At 39.7% G+C, this 13,158-nt stretch overlaps 2 protein-coding genes across 2 annotated transcripts; both read left to right on the plus strand.

Moving 5' to 3' along the window:
• The first annotated feature begins 2,569 nt into the window (after positions 1-2,569).
• LOC103700497 (E3 ubiquitin-protein ligase AIRP2-like) lies at positions 2,570-4,609 on the plus strand. Its single transcript, XM_039131436.3, has 5 exons — positions 2,570-2,873; positions 3,142-3,304; positions 3,416-3,482; positions 3,587-3,821; positions 3,921-4,609. The coding sequence occupies exons 1-5, from the start codon at positions 2,788-2,790 to the stop codon at positions 4,129-4,131; spliced, it is 762 nt and encodes a 253-aa protein (XP_038987364.1). The 5' UTR covers positions 2,570-2,787; the 3' UTR covers positions 4,132-4,609.
• A 3,973-nt stretch (positions 4,610-8,582) lies between these two features.
• On the plus strand, positions 8,583-12,440 carry LOC103714462 (fructose-bisphosphate aldolase 1, cytoplasmic-like). The gene is made up of 2 exons (XM_008801716.6): positions 8,583-8,848; positions 11,185-12,440. Exons 1-2 carry the CDS (start codon positions 8,602-8,604, stop codon positions 12,231-12,233), a joined length of 1,296 nt encoding a protein of 431 aa, XP_008799938.5. The 5' UTR covers positions 8,583-8,601; the 3' UTR covers positions 12,234-12,440.
• Positions 12,441-13,158: the final 718 nt, after the last annotated feature.

Genomic DNA, 13,158 nt, shown 5'->3' on the forward strand with positions numbered 1-13,158 from the left:
CTTTTAATTGGCCAGCAAGATGCTCAACTAGTGAGCTGTTGGTTGTCATTCATTACCATCTCTTTAGCAAGCAACACTGCCATACCTTTTTCTTATATGCACAATACAATGTCTTAAAACACAGCTCGAACGCATGGTATCAAAAAGTAAAAAAGAAGATGTAGAGTCAAACTATTTTAGCCGAAAAAAATATCCTATTACATAACATGAATGACGGGGCAGGCGCGCACAATTCTAAGAAGATGAAAATGAGAAAATCTTAATCGTTTTGATAAGTTAGAGGATGTCAAATAAGCCTAGCATCTCAAAAAACTAAAGAAAAAGAACTAATACAAAATAGAGGAACTTAGCCCCCTGATGTGGCCAACGTATATCTCTGGAGTGCTGCGCAGCATAGAAAGCAACCCAATCTTTAGTTGTTCGCCTCTCAATATACGTACATTGTCTGAAAGGCGCTACAGTCTTTCTGCATCAAACGGATGTCGCAAAGCAGGGGACTCCCATCCCTCTCCATCTCTCCTCCCATATCCAGTCAATCACTGTGGCCGAGTCTTCCTCAAAGATGATGTGCTCACTCCCCAGCCTCCGTCTCACGTGGAAGATACCCTTCCATGCTGCCCTAAGCTCCGTTCCTATAGGTGAAAGCCCATCGGCAATCCGCCCGCCCGCAACAATCATATGTGAGTCGTGATTTCTGATCACAAAACCTACATCGGCCCTGCCGCCAACTCCAGGACCACTACCATCGAAGTTCGCCTTTAGACAGCCAGAGGGTGGGGGCTCCCAAGAGATAAGGAGGAACTTGGGCGCTAATGCAGCCGAGCTAGGGTCCCAAATGTCCCCGGCTATCCCAGATGAACTCGCCATAATAGCCCTGGTGATCTTTTAGTCGCCTGGATACGAGCTCTCTCCACAATACTCCACGGAGACTCCCGTCTATCGTCGAAGATTCAGGCGTTCCTATCCAACCATATATGTTACGCCATATAAGCCAATCGGATCTCCGATACCATAACAATCTCATCATGAAAGATAAAAGTAATCTTCAACAATATAAAAGATTAATCAATGTCAACAGAGAAGAAGGAAGGATTCAAATATTGAAAGTACACAAGTTACATCTTGACGAGAAAATATAAAGATTAAACATGGTGAGAACTTGAACCTGGTCATGGAAAAATCAAATTAAAGGGATGAGATACAGATATAGGGAGAGGTAAATTGAACTTGGATTTGATGGGAGCAGAAAGGAAAATCCAAAGCAGCTAATTAATTACTTATTGATTCAGTGCTTTCTACTTATTAACTTCCTTGTTCTCATTGTATCCTGGTCTCTCCCAAGTTTCAAGCCCTTAATTACTCTAGAATTGATAGGATTTTCGTAGTAGCAAAATAAAACATAATTCTTTTAATAGCATTAGTTGTTGCGCCTAAAAGGTTATAATGAAAAAAGTTATTTGATGCATCTAAAGGTAGAAAATATTTCACTCACTAATTGTATAACATTTGGCCCCATTATTTATTTTACGACGAAACATCAAGTTCATAACTAACCTCCAAACTAATTATATGAAATAATTCTTATAGAAAAGACCAAATGTATGTTAAATAGTTCTACAAGGATGATCAAAACTGGTCCAAGAAAACCATAACGTAAGCTCCAAACAAGTCAGTTTGAATCTTCCGGCAAAACCGATGCATTCAAAGCATTGGTCGATTGGGTTTATCATCAGCAAAATGATGATTTTGATCTATGCAAAAGTAGACTTCAATCTAAACTTGAGAGACCAATATATCTGCTCCATCCGAAAAATACCTAAACCTGAGTCAAACCTGATCTCCAACTCACCTAACAAGTTGGGGCTGACTTGGTTGCTTCAACTGGTGTTTAAATTGGGTGAGAAGTGAGAACGGGAGCTTTGCCTTTGAAGTATTGATTGGTTTTAGTTTTTCTGAAGTCAAGAATTCTAGAGAATAGGTTGCATTTTTTAGTTGGGTCGACCTATGACTATTATATTAAAATTATAGTCAAGTTGTCCACATCTTTAATTCTTTGAATCCAATGTTTAGGTTGGGCATGGGGAAGTGAATCTTTCAGCTCAGTTTATTAAATATTATATTAAAATATAATTTAGTTAATAAATATTATATAAATATGTAAGAATTCGTGCAGGCGCATGTTTGGATATTTATATAGAATTAAAAAAAATAAAATAAAAATTTTAAGATCTTAAATTGTTATAAATAGTATCAAAGCGAAGGTTGATCACGGGCTTATCAGGATCCGTACGGGCGTGTGTTTAGTCCTACATCGATTATAGCCGCCAAAAAATCTTAGATACTTATATATCTAAATTTTAAATATAAATAAAAATTATATATTTTATTTATTAAATTTGACTTTCATTCCGGCTTTCTTAGCCTGGCCAGGAGACCAGCAAATGGTCCAATTCGAGCCGCCCAAGCAACACAAGGGCGGACTGAACCCAGTCTATCTCACGCGGGCCCCACCAGCTTTGTCCAATTTGGAACCATTCAATCTAGAGTTATTATTATTATTTCTAGAAACTCAGCTGTCCCTTCCCTTCCCTTCCCTTCCCTCTGCAGTCCTGTATTTGTTTGATGCTTTTTTTTCCACCACCCTCAAACATTTATCATCCTACATCCATCATTTGAGCTCGGAAGAGCAGCCAAAAGAGTTCCCAATCCTTTCTTTCCTCCTCCTCCTTCTTCACACAAGCTCTATCTATTAGCATCTCTATTCCTCCCTCCCCAAGGCCTGAAATCATGTTGCAGAGCCAGCTTGCCAGGTCTTCATCCTTCAGAGGATCTCTCAAGACCCTTGAAGCTGATATACACCATGCCAACACCCTGTAACCTCTCTCTCTCTCTCTCTCTCTCTCTCTCTCTCTCTGCCTACTTTTGGGTCCTTTTTTTTTTTTGCTTATTGCTGTTTGTTTGGATTATGTTGATTCTTTAGTCTAACTTTGAACTCAGTTTTGGAAAGCAACTACTGTTTGCTATTGATGTGGTTTTGATTTTATTTGTTTCCAGTATTTTTCTTGTTGGATTGTGGATTTTTTTAGATGGGGGATTGAGATGGATGGATGTTTGATTATGATGGGATGGTGGGATTTTCAGGGCAGATACTATTCATAGAGCTTATGGTGGTGCATGCCTTCAGATGAAGCTATCTTACAGCCCTCTGGCACCATTCTTTCTTTTCCTAATCCAGTGGATGGACTGCACTTGTTGTTATTCCCTCCCAAGTTATCTAGGCCTTCTCCACATACTTATCTACAAGGTATGTTTTCAATATGAAATTTAGTAAATTTCATTCATAGAAGTAGTAGGTTCTGTTTCTATGAAATTGACCCTTGGATGATCAAGTGAAGTTTTAATCTGAATGATTCAGGTTTATACTGATGGAAACACTACAATATCTACATTTGAAAGGAGGGCCAGCCTTAGCCAGTTTTATGGTCTATTTTCAACTCTTCCTTCTAGCTTTCATTGGTGCATTCTTGGGTCTATTTTTTGTTGTATAGCTGAATGCATAGCCTTCTTTTCCGAATTAAAATTGCAGCTGTTATATATCCTTCACTTCAACAACTTGAAGGTTTCTTGATGGAGAAAGATGAGTCTAAAGATAGAGGTCGATGTAAAGAGCTAATGAGCAGGAAGAGGATGGAAGTGTGGAGAAAGCTTTCTGATAAGGATATGGAGAGAGAGAATGAATGTGGAATTTGTATGGAGATTTGTACCAAGATGGTCCTGCCAAACTGCAACCATGCAATGTGCATAAACTGCTATCGTGACTGGTGATCACTCAACTATTCATTTGCTTTTCGTTCTTGGTTTGATTGATGTTTTGTTAGTTTCTAATGCTATCTAGTATTGGTTTTGTTTCAAATACTCAGGAATACAAGATCGCAGTCCTGCCCATTTTGCAGGGGAAGCCTGAAAAGAGTTCGTTCAAGAGACCTCTGGGTGCTCACAAGCAATGGCGATGTGGTTGACACTGTGACTTTAGAAAAGGAAAACTTGAGGCGCTTCCATGGCTATATAGATAGTTTGCCTCTCAGAGTTCCAGACAGCCTTTTCCTGGTCTATTATGATTACCTGGTCTAATCCATAGATGCAGGGAGAGTGATGTACAGACTTTGCGAAAGCCAAGCATCCTGTAGATTGAATCTGGTGAGGAAAAGTTCCTTCAATTTCAAATGGCACTTTTCCCACTTGTGGAGTAGGATATCCTTTTCCATGCTTTTCAAAATTATTGTACATTTCTTAGTTTCAAGGTCCTGTTGATGTTGTTGCTTGTAGCCATTAATGGTTGGCAAGACTAGGGAAAAAGGGAAAAGAAATGAACTTCGCTCACTGGTGCTGCAAATTTTAGCAGCACAGTTGGATGCTTTGCGCAATTCCTTTCTGCTTTGTTTAACTTTTAAAGCCTCCTCAAAAGAGATGCTCTTTGACAGTTTTGACCTGTCTAATGGACACTTAGTTTCTTGTTGGTTACTTAAAATTTTGTGAAATTATTGTGGAAGAATATATTTTATTATGTTATAATCCCATAGGGCATGTTTGAAACTAAAGTGAGTGAGAGCCTTTAAGAAACTTTATATTTTTTTCTCTTAAAACTTATACATATATAGATGAAAAATACTAAATAACATGATCTGATTCATATGTTATAACACAGTTATTTTTATTAAAATATTTATAAAACTATTGTTTTATAATAAAATATAATTTTTATAATATATATGTTGATTTATAATTTTAAGAAAAACATAATATCTTCGCTAGCAAATTATATGAATGAAAAATATGATAATTTGAAAAATAATACAGAGTAAGATCTATTTACCTCTTTCCCCTTAGATTGTCAAGCTTTACTAGGCAAATCAGTTAACTCTATTTAAAAATATTAAAATAAAATTAATTTTTGTTCGATGATTTTAATAGGATTAAAATAATAAGAAAAGGATATAATTGGTCGGGTGACGGTGTTTAACGACTCTGGACAGGTCAGGTGTAAGCAACTCGATCAATGAATCATGGGGCATGGACTCGATCAGGGCCAAGGTCGTTCAACAAGGCTCATCATCAGAGAATTTTAGGACACTTAACAAGGCCGAGATGATCGAGTCTAGTAGGCGGCCCGTCCGCCAAGACAATTTAGGGCCTCTTTTCAAAGCTTAACTAGGGTTCTTAGATTCTGTACTGGGATCCATAGGTCTCCTAGAAAAAAAATAAGAGTAAGAGAGGGATGGGCTCTCTCCGTCCTTCTCCTCCCTTCTTCTTCTTCTTCTTCTCTTCGTCTTTCTTGCTTTCTTGGCAAAATAAGGAAATAAGGAGGCTGAACCGATGGCTGTAATCATGGTGGGGGTCAATGCTGGAGGGCCAGTAATGTAGTCTGAGGCCCAGTTGCAAGTGGTGGCAGCGACCGACGGCCAGAAAAGGAAGAGGATAATCAAAATAGGGGCAGAACAGAGGCGTTCTTAGATCGATGGATTTGTGTCCCAGTCCACGGGCTAGAGGTCGATGCAGGGGAGAGGCCGGGAGCTTGCGGCGATAAGGGCTGACGGTGGACGTGACCAAAAAAGGAAGAGAAGAGGAAATCAAAGGCGGAACAAGAGAGGAGTTTCATAGTGATTTTCGATTGATTTCTTAGCGAAAGCCGACCAAAAACGGATTAATAGAGAAAGGGAGGCCAAAGAAGAAGGATTCGGGGTTCTTACCAGCTTCAGTGAGCACTGTAGCCCCAATTTTCGGCGAACACGAAGACGGACAACCGTGAGTTCAAGGGGAGAAAAGAGAGAGGAGGGAACTCGATGATCGTCAATGGAGGACCCAGAGAGTTTGGGAGGTGTTTCTATAGAGGAGCCCTAGGAATCCGGTGGCCCTAGGTCTCCGACTCGTAGTCGGAGTCGCCGAGGGGAAGAAAACTACCTCTTCTACTCCTATCACGTGCATGTCATGGACGGGACGGTAATGGGCCAGGCTGATCAAGTGGATCGGGTCCGGACTGGGCCTTTACATGCTACCTCCCCTTCATCTGTTGGGTTATAGTTGCACAATAAGTATCTAAGTGTTCTCAAAACTGATGAAATGAGAACAGCAACAACAAAAAAAACTCAATGAATGGGCGATAGATTTTTGAAAACAATCATGGTTTGTGGCGTCATTTGTTCTAGATGTGGTGGCAGTTAGCGAAAGAAGTTGGTAGTAAATGGAGTAGGAAAAGTTATGCTGCAAGTTTTTTCGCATCTCTTCACTCACTAGTTGTGTTTGTTTCTCCTCATTTGCATTTGTGGATTTCTGCAAGTATCCTTGGTTTGAAGCTAATTTGTTAGGGCAATAAGGGCATATACTGATACCCTAGATATCAACAGCCTCTTTGGTGACAGCATGGTTTGTTTATATTGTTGATGTAGCAGTCATCTATTGGAAGCACCATCTTGGATTAATGAAGTAGCTCATCAACCTGTAACTTGCTTTGGTATTTTGGAAACTGTTTGATTCCTTTTGGCAATGTCATGCAGTCTGAATGGTTGATATGATTGAAAGTGTAACATTGATCCATAAGAAAATTAGTGGTTAATATCTTCTATGCTTTTTCGGGTGGTCCTCTGAAATTCCCATATTGATAAAAGAAATCCTATCATTTGCTAATGCCCATGAAGTGTGTTTCTGAGATGCTTGATTTGTTCTAAACAAAATTCACTCCAATTTGATGGGTATGAAACTAATCAGACAGCCTACCCGACCAAAGAGAAAATTTTCAAGTGGACTAAGTGCTATTTTTTTGGATTAACACAGGTCCCTCTATATATGTAACTGTGTCTCTTTAGATCAATATAAGATGCATAAAAATTGTCTCAAGAAATGAAAATGCATCATCATAAAATCGGTATGCGCCGCTTCGTTTTCACCATTCAGATTTCTCCCATGTATTGACCCTCTGCCCTTGTATTTCATTTACCTCCAATTGTAGTAAAAACATGAAAGTTCAGTGCTTGAAGTCCAATTTATTATGTTGATGCCAAAATTATAGAAAAAGAAGATATCTTATTGCGACGATTCTTACCGCATAACTGCATCAAGTATTAAAGAAAACTACGATCTTATATAATTTTGTACTTTGAGATTAAAACTTTCATCTCTGAATCTCTGAATAGAAGATCTCCTAGATTCCAAGTTATTTGCAGCTTGTCTGGCCCTTCAAACTTCAGACCTTCAACCATTTTCTGCCTCTGCCCAAGCCATACCTAAATAAGGCCTAATGGCCCCAGCATTTTGATATCTTAAGATAGAGACTTGTATCACCCTTCTAGTCTATAATTCAAACTTGGTGCCCCAAATTCTAACTGGGGTGGCCATGTCAAACTGCATGTTTTTTTTTTTTTTTGAATTCAGAAGTCAAAGCTTGAGGGCTGGACCTGCTAATATAATAAGCAGCAGATGACCACCCACTGGACATAGACAACATCTTTTTTCAGAGTCCTCATCTTTATTTCTTAGGCTCCATTATTGACCTTCCCAACTAGTTAGCATCTTCCTCACGTCCACAAAGACATATTGAAGCATCTGATGTGGATCGGCATCATCATCATCTACAATGTATAATGGTTTTCTATTCAGATTGCTACTTGTATCTTTATATAATGCCTTTATTTTAGAGTGCAGAACATGGGCAAAGATTTCCTACAATATAGAGAGAATAATACTGTAACCAAATAAAATGTGTAAAAGTTTGTGCCCCCATGGGAAGTAATGCAGCATGATAGGAGGTCAACAAAGGCATGCACTCACATGCAGCACGAATGCTGATGAATCTTGGCATGCTCATGCATTCCATTCTTCACATATATAGTGTTTGTGAGGATCCAAAAATAAAGTTAAAAAAAGGGGGAATTGTGTAGGATCAATGTTTTGTAGGATGCAAAATATTAACCACTTCCATATGTGAATGTCGACTTTTCATTGCACTGCTAAGTGCACGACGGCGATCCATGAATCTCAAATCAGACAAGGCACATGGTGTGCATTGCATTTAGATCATTCGTGCCAAATCCAAAGCATCAAAGATATTCGAAATCCTTAATGCCATTAGTTTGGCAAGACAAACCAAAATATTAACCACTACCATATATGAATGTCGACTTTTCATTGCATTGCTAAGTGCACGATGACGATCCATGAATCTCAAATTAGATAAGGCACATGGTGTGCATTGTATTTAGATCGTTCGTGCCAAATCCAAAGCATCAAATATATTCGAAATCCTTAATGCCATTAGTTTGGCAAGACTAACTAAAATGTTAACCACTTCCATATACGAAAGTCGCTTTTTTCTTGCATTGCTAAGCGCACGAAGGTGATTTATGAATCTCAGAATCTACAATATATTTTGCAAATGAGCTCGAGATTTTGAATTATATCGAACCCATACCAGACCCATTTCCTAACCCAATTGCATGTGCACAAAGTAATGGGGCTTGCATGTATCAATTTGATTGCTTCCATCATGGCCCCATATTTGGGGCATCAAAGACCATCACTCGATGAGCGAGGAACAAGGGTCAAAAGCCCATGGTAATGAAAGCCAACCGAGACCATCCCACGAGTTTTGACCAAAACCGCCGCGGCCGCCAGCCCAGCCTTCCATTTCGGTCCGGCTCCTTCAATCGCCTTAAAAGGCCTGCCCCTCCCCCAATTGCGAACTCACACCAGGGGAAAATAAAAAAAGAACTCTTTTTTTTCTTCGTCCTCTCGCTCTCTCAGAAATCTTCGAGAAATCGTCAATTGAGGATGTCGGCCTACTGCGGGAAGTATAGCGGTATAATCCCTAGATCTCTTGTCCTTCTACTTGATCTATTTTGGTTTTCTGGGGTCTAAAGGTTTAGATTTGGAGATCTTATGGGTTTTCTAGTCTGTGATATGAGGGTGGAAAGTTTGGGGTTTGGATCTGTGATGTGATTATATGGCGGTTGATTTTATAAAGGCGTCTCCTTTACTTGCTTTTGGATGTGATTTGGTGTCTTCTGATCTTTTTTTCTTTTCTTTTTTTCCCCCCTTTTTTGATGTTTTATGGTTTTTCCTGGTTATTTTTTTTTTGTAACCAGTGGTTGGGATTGATGTCTTCAATCCTTTTCTGGATCTATAAAAAAGGAGGCATATTTGTCCTTATGATTAATTTTTGAAAATATTTTTCCAATTGAAGAAAAAGATCTATTTTTTTACTATATTTTTTGTTTAGTTTGCTTGTGAATCTACTCGGTGTCATCTGAATATATGCTTCTTGCTTCTGGTTTATATTTCGAGGTCAGAGGTCCTGGTAATGCTTTTCCAATACATGTTGTTAAATTATTGCACAAAGCAATTTGATTTGATTTAGTTTGTTCTTGCCTTTTCTATTCTACATGGTAGTGGTTTCAAATCTATTTTATTCCACAGAAGGGGTTCTACATGATGAATTTAGAATCTTTAACTTAGTTAGATTCAGAGACTGCATATATTTATCTTCTCCTATTTTGGTTACTGGAGGTAACAATAGGGTCGGGTTTTCTGTTCTCTTTTCCCTCAGTATATCTTTTTAATGTACTATATTCTCTTTGATCCGTCCTACTCGGTTGCAAACTTCCATTGGGTTCTCTTTGTGCAACAGAAAAAAAACTAATAGAACTTCAACTATTTATAACTATTTTGCGGCCCTTTCTTGAGTTTGGATCATTTTATGCCTCTATTATACTATCTGATCACGACAAATACTGCTTATCTTTCTTTATTTCAACCTTTTCATTGTGCCCGTCGCTTGTTAGTTGTTACCATCATGACAAACCATATCATATGTCATATCTATTGGCGTTATGAGGCTTGCTTTGCTAATGGTGATGTTGGTTATTATGAGTAAAATTTTCGGTCGGAGCTTCTTTTTTTTTTTTTCAAGATGTTACTGTGCAATGTCCATTTGGGTTTTCCTTCCTTAGGTCCTGCCTCCTGTACATCCTAACTTTATTCTCTTTTCCAGGCATTTTTTAATATTCATTTCACCTGAATATATGATCTTTGTCGCTTATTGTACCATCTTATCCTTTATTGTGCAAATTCATGGAACTCCTCTAAATTAATGATTTCAATTTTATACTTCTGCTGGACTTCTAGATATGTGCAGTGTTCTGTCCATGTTTGCTTATATTTCTGCATTAACTGAAATGACCGATATTCTCGATCTATATGATGTTTCCGTCCTCATTGTCGTCTTGTAAATTTCCTTAGAGTCTCATTTGTGTGGTGAATCATGCGATACTCCCTAAGTTAGCATCATGATCGTATTTGATGCCTATATCTTGTCCATGACTTTGATTAGTTTCTTATTATCGAGCATATTTTTACTTTGCCCAGTTTTTGTTTGATTGTTCTTCAACCTTAATGTCTAGTTGTACAAACTGGGCAATATTTTTCTGGATACAACCAGAAAGTGTGGGTCGTCTTTACACGTATGAGAGGATCGGCAAATGCAAATTTTAATTAGGTGGTGGTATTTTAACTATTCTTATTATTTCCCGAGTTGTCTGGAATATGCTGAGAAAAGGGAATATTGAATCTGAAATACTTGATTGATTTTAACTGTTTCCTGGTTAACATGTAATCCGTTTGATAAACTTTCTGGTCCTATCTGTTTAACATAGTGTTTGTCTGACAGTTCTTGTTTCTAACTCAAAAGTTTTTTAAATTTTAGCTTTCTCTGTTGCTGTTTCAATCACTTTGTTTTGTTATTTTTAGCACCCTTAGGTAGTAATGTCTTCCAACATTCGTTATGTCTATTGCCATATGTCAAACATTGCAGCTGTTTCAGTCTTTCTGTATCTTTCTGTAGGTGCCTTTTTTAAGAAAAAAAACTTAAAATTTGTTAGTTATTTGTGTTTCAGACTTTGATGTCACTGCATTTTTTTTTTGTTACAGATGTTTATTTTCCCTTGATTTCACTTTACAAGACAACCAGCCTTTTTCATGTCAAGCATATATTTTTATCTTCCTTTTAAATTTTTCTGAGTTCTCTATGCTCGGTTTGGTATCTACTTCACCATATGTTTCCAACTTCATACTGTTCTTCTTATGAGCTTGGAATTTCTTGAGTGGATGGATAGATTTCTGACTTCCATTCTTTTGCAGATGAACTCATCAGGAATGCTGCTTACATCGGCACCCCAGGCAAGGGGATCCTTGCAGCTGATGAGTCTACCGGCACAATCGGCAAGCGCCTAGCCAGCATCAACGTCGAGAATGTCGAGGAGAACCGCCGTGCCCTCCGCGAGCTCCTCTTCTGCGCCCCCGGTGCTCTCCAATACCTCAGCGGTGTTATCCTCTTTGAAGAGACCCTTTACCAGAAGACCAAAGATGGAAAGCCATTCGTCGAAGTCCTGAGGGAGGGTGGAGTCCTTCCTGGTATCAAGGTGGACAAGGGCACCATCGAACTCGCTGGCACCGATGGTGAAACTACCACTCAGGGCCATGATGACCTTGCCAAGCGCTGCCAGAAGTACTATGAGGCGGGGGCGCGCTTCGCCAAGTGGCGTGCCGTCCTCAAGATCGGTCCAACTGAGCCATCTCAGCTGGCGATCGATCTAAATGCTCAAGGCTTGGCCCGCTATGCTATCATCTGCCAGGAGAATGGCCTGGTCCCAATTGTAGAGCCTGAGATCCTTGTTGATGGTCCACATTGCATCAAGAAGTGTGCTGCTGTGACAGAGAGGGTGCTTGCTGCTTGCTACAAGGCACTCAACGACCACCATGTTCTTCTGGAGGGGACTCTCCTCAAGCCAAACATGGTGACCCCAGGGTCGGAATCGGCGAAGGTGGCACCGGAGGTGGTGGCTGAGCACACTGTTCGTGCTCTCCAGAGGACGGTCCCAGCTGCGGTGCCTGCTATCGTCTTCCTCTCTGGGGGCCAGAGTGAGGAGGAGGCAACCTTGAACCTGAATGCCATGAACAAGCTGGAGGGGAAGAAGCCCTGGTCGCTTTCATTCTCCTTCGGCCGTGCTCTGCAGCAGAGCACGCTCAAGGCTTGGGCTGGTAAGGAGGAGAACATCGGGAAGGCGAGGGCTGCTCTTCTAGCAAGGTGCAAGGCAAACTCAGAGGCAACACTTGGGACATACAAGGGTGATGCTTCTGGTGCAGAAGGTGTCACTGAGAGCCTCCATGTGAAGGACTACAAGTACTGATTGATCTTGCTCTTTTTGCTCAACCACCTATCATTTTTTTTGCTAAGAAACGAGAGGGAGATGTTTTTAATGCTTTAGAAGAAGATGTTTTTAATAAGTTGGGAAGGGCATCTGCTGCCCTCAGAATACTCTCAGGTGTTTGTGATACCTTAGTGGACTTTGTTAATTTCTTTTTGTGCCTCAGTTGATTTTGATGGATGCTTTCAAGGTTCTTTGCCCTGCAATTTTCCATCTCTTCTTTCTTGGTACGACTCACAGCTGTTGAGGGTTGCTTTCTTGTTTTGCTTGCCCTTATTCCATGGAGAATTCTTTTTGGTCAGTGATACAGAGGATTCTTCGTATCCAAATAAGTGTGTTCTTTAGCTGGTCCTACATTCTTCTTGAAAGACCTTAGAATCCAAATAAGCGTGGCCGCTCAGCACATCAGAGAGATTTTTTTGGATGAGCAGTGTTCTTTCTTTTGATTGTGCTGATTATGCTCATATGAGGTTAGTGTAAGTTGCCGATGTAAATAAATAATAAAAAAAACCATCTTAAAATCAACCTATGCTGATAAGATGAATCGATAAATAAAAACTCGCCATCTAGCTGTGGGTTGATCAATTTGGATCGGTTCTCAGCGGAAACACTATACTCAGGACCTTGCTTTCAACATTTATCTTCTAGGAAATGGAGAACATGCCAATTGGTGGTAGAGTTCTGGATAAACACTGCAGTATGGATCCCTGGGAATGCGATCCAGGGGAGTCAGATTCTTTATCAGACTGGGCGTTGGCATTCCGGGATTCATTTATTATTTACCAAGAGTAAATAAGAAAACCTTGCAGAGATCAAAGTTTATAGAAGCCTTCTGCTTCAAATTTGCAAGTGCCGTCGAGAATCCCTGCATCATCTAGTACCAATTGATCCTTTACACAGAAACATG

Source organism: Phoenix dactylifera, chromosome 18 (genome assembly GCF_051530095.1).
Source record: "Phoenix dactylifera cultivar Ajwa chromosome 18, Ajwa_hap1_PhDact_Kaust_v1.1, whole genome shotgun sequence".
In the NCBI taxonomy this organism is placed as follows: domain Eukaryota; kingdom Viridiplantae; phylum Streptophyta; class Magnoliopsida; order Arecales; family Arecaceae; genus Phoenix; species Phoenix dactylifera.

Excerpts from the sequence above, each read along its gene's own strand:
- LOC103700497 (XM_039131436.3), top strand. The coding sequence starts at position 2,788 with ATGTTGCAGAGCCAGCTTGCCAGGTCTTCATCCTTCAGAGGATCTCTC. Across the intron at positions 3,305-3,415 it reads TCCACATACTTATCTACAAG|GTTTATACTGATGGAAACAC; the intron begins GTATGTTTTCAA and ends TGAATGATTCAG. Across the intron at positions 3,822-3,920 it reads ATAAACTGCTATCGTGACTG|GAATACAAGATCGCAGTCCT; the intron begins GTGATCACTCAA and ends TCAAATACTCAG.
- LOC103714462 (XM_008801716.6), top strand. The coding sequence starts at position 8,602 with ATGGTAATGAAAGCCAACCGAGACCATCCCACGAGTTTTGACCAAAAC. Across the intron at positions 8,849-11,184 it reads CTACTGCGGGAAGTATAGCG|ATGAACTCATCAGGAATGCT; the intron begins GTATAATCCCTA and ends ATTCTTTTGCAG.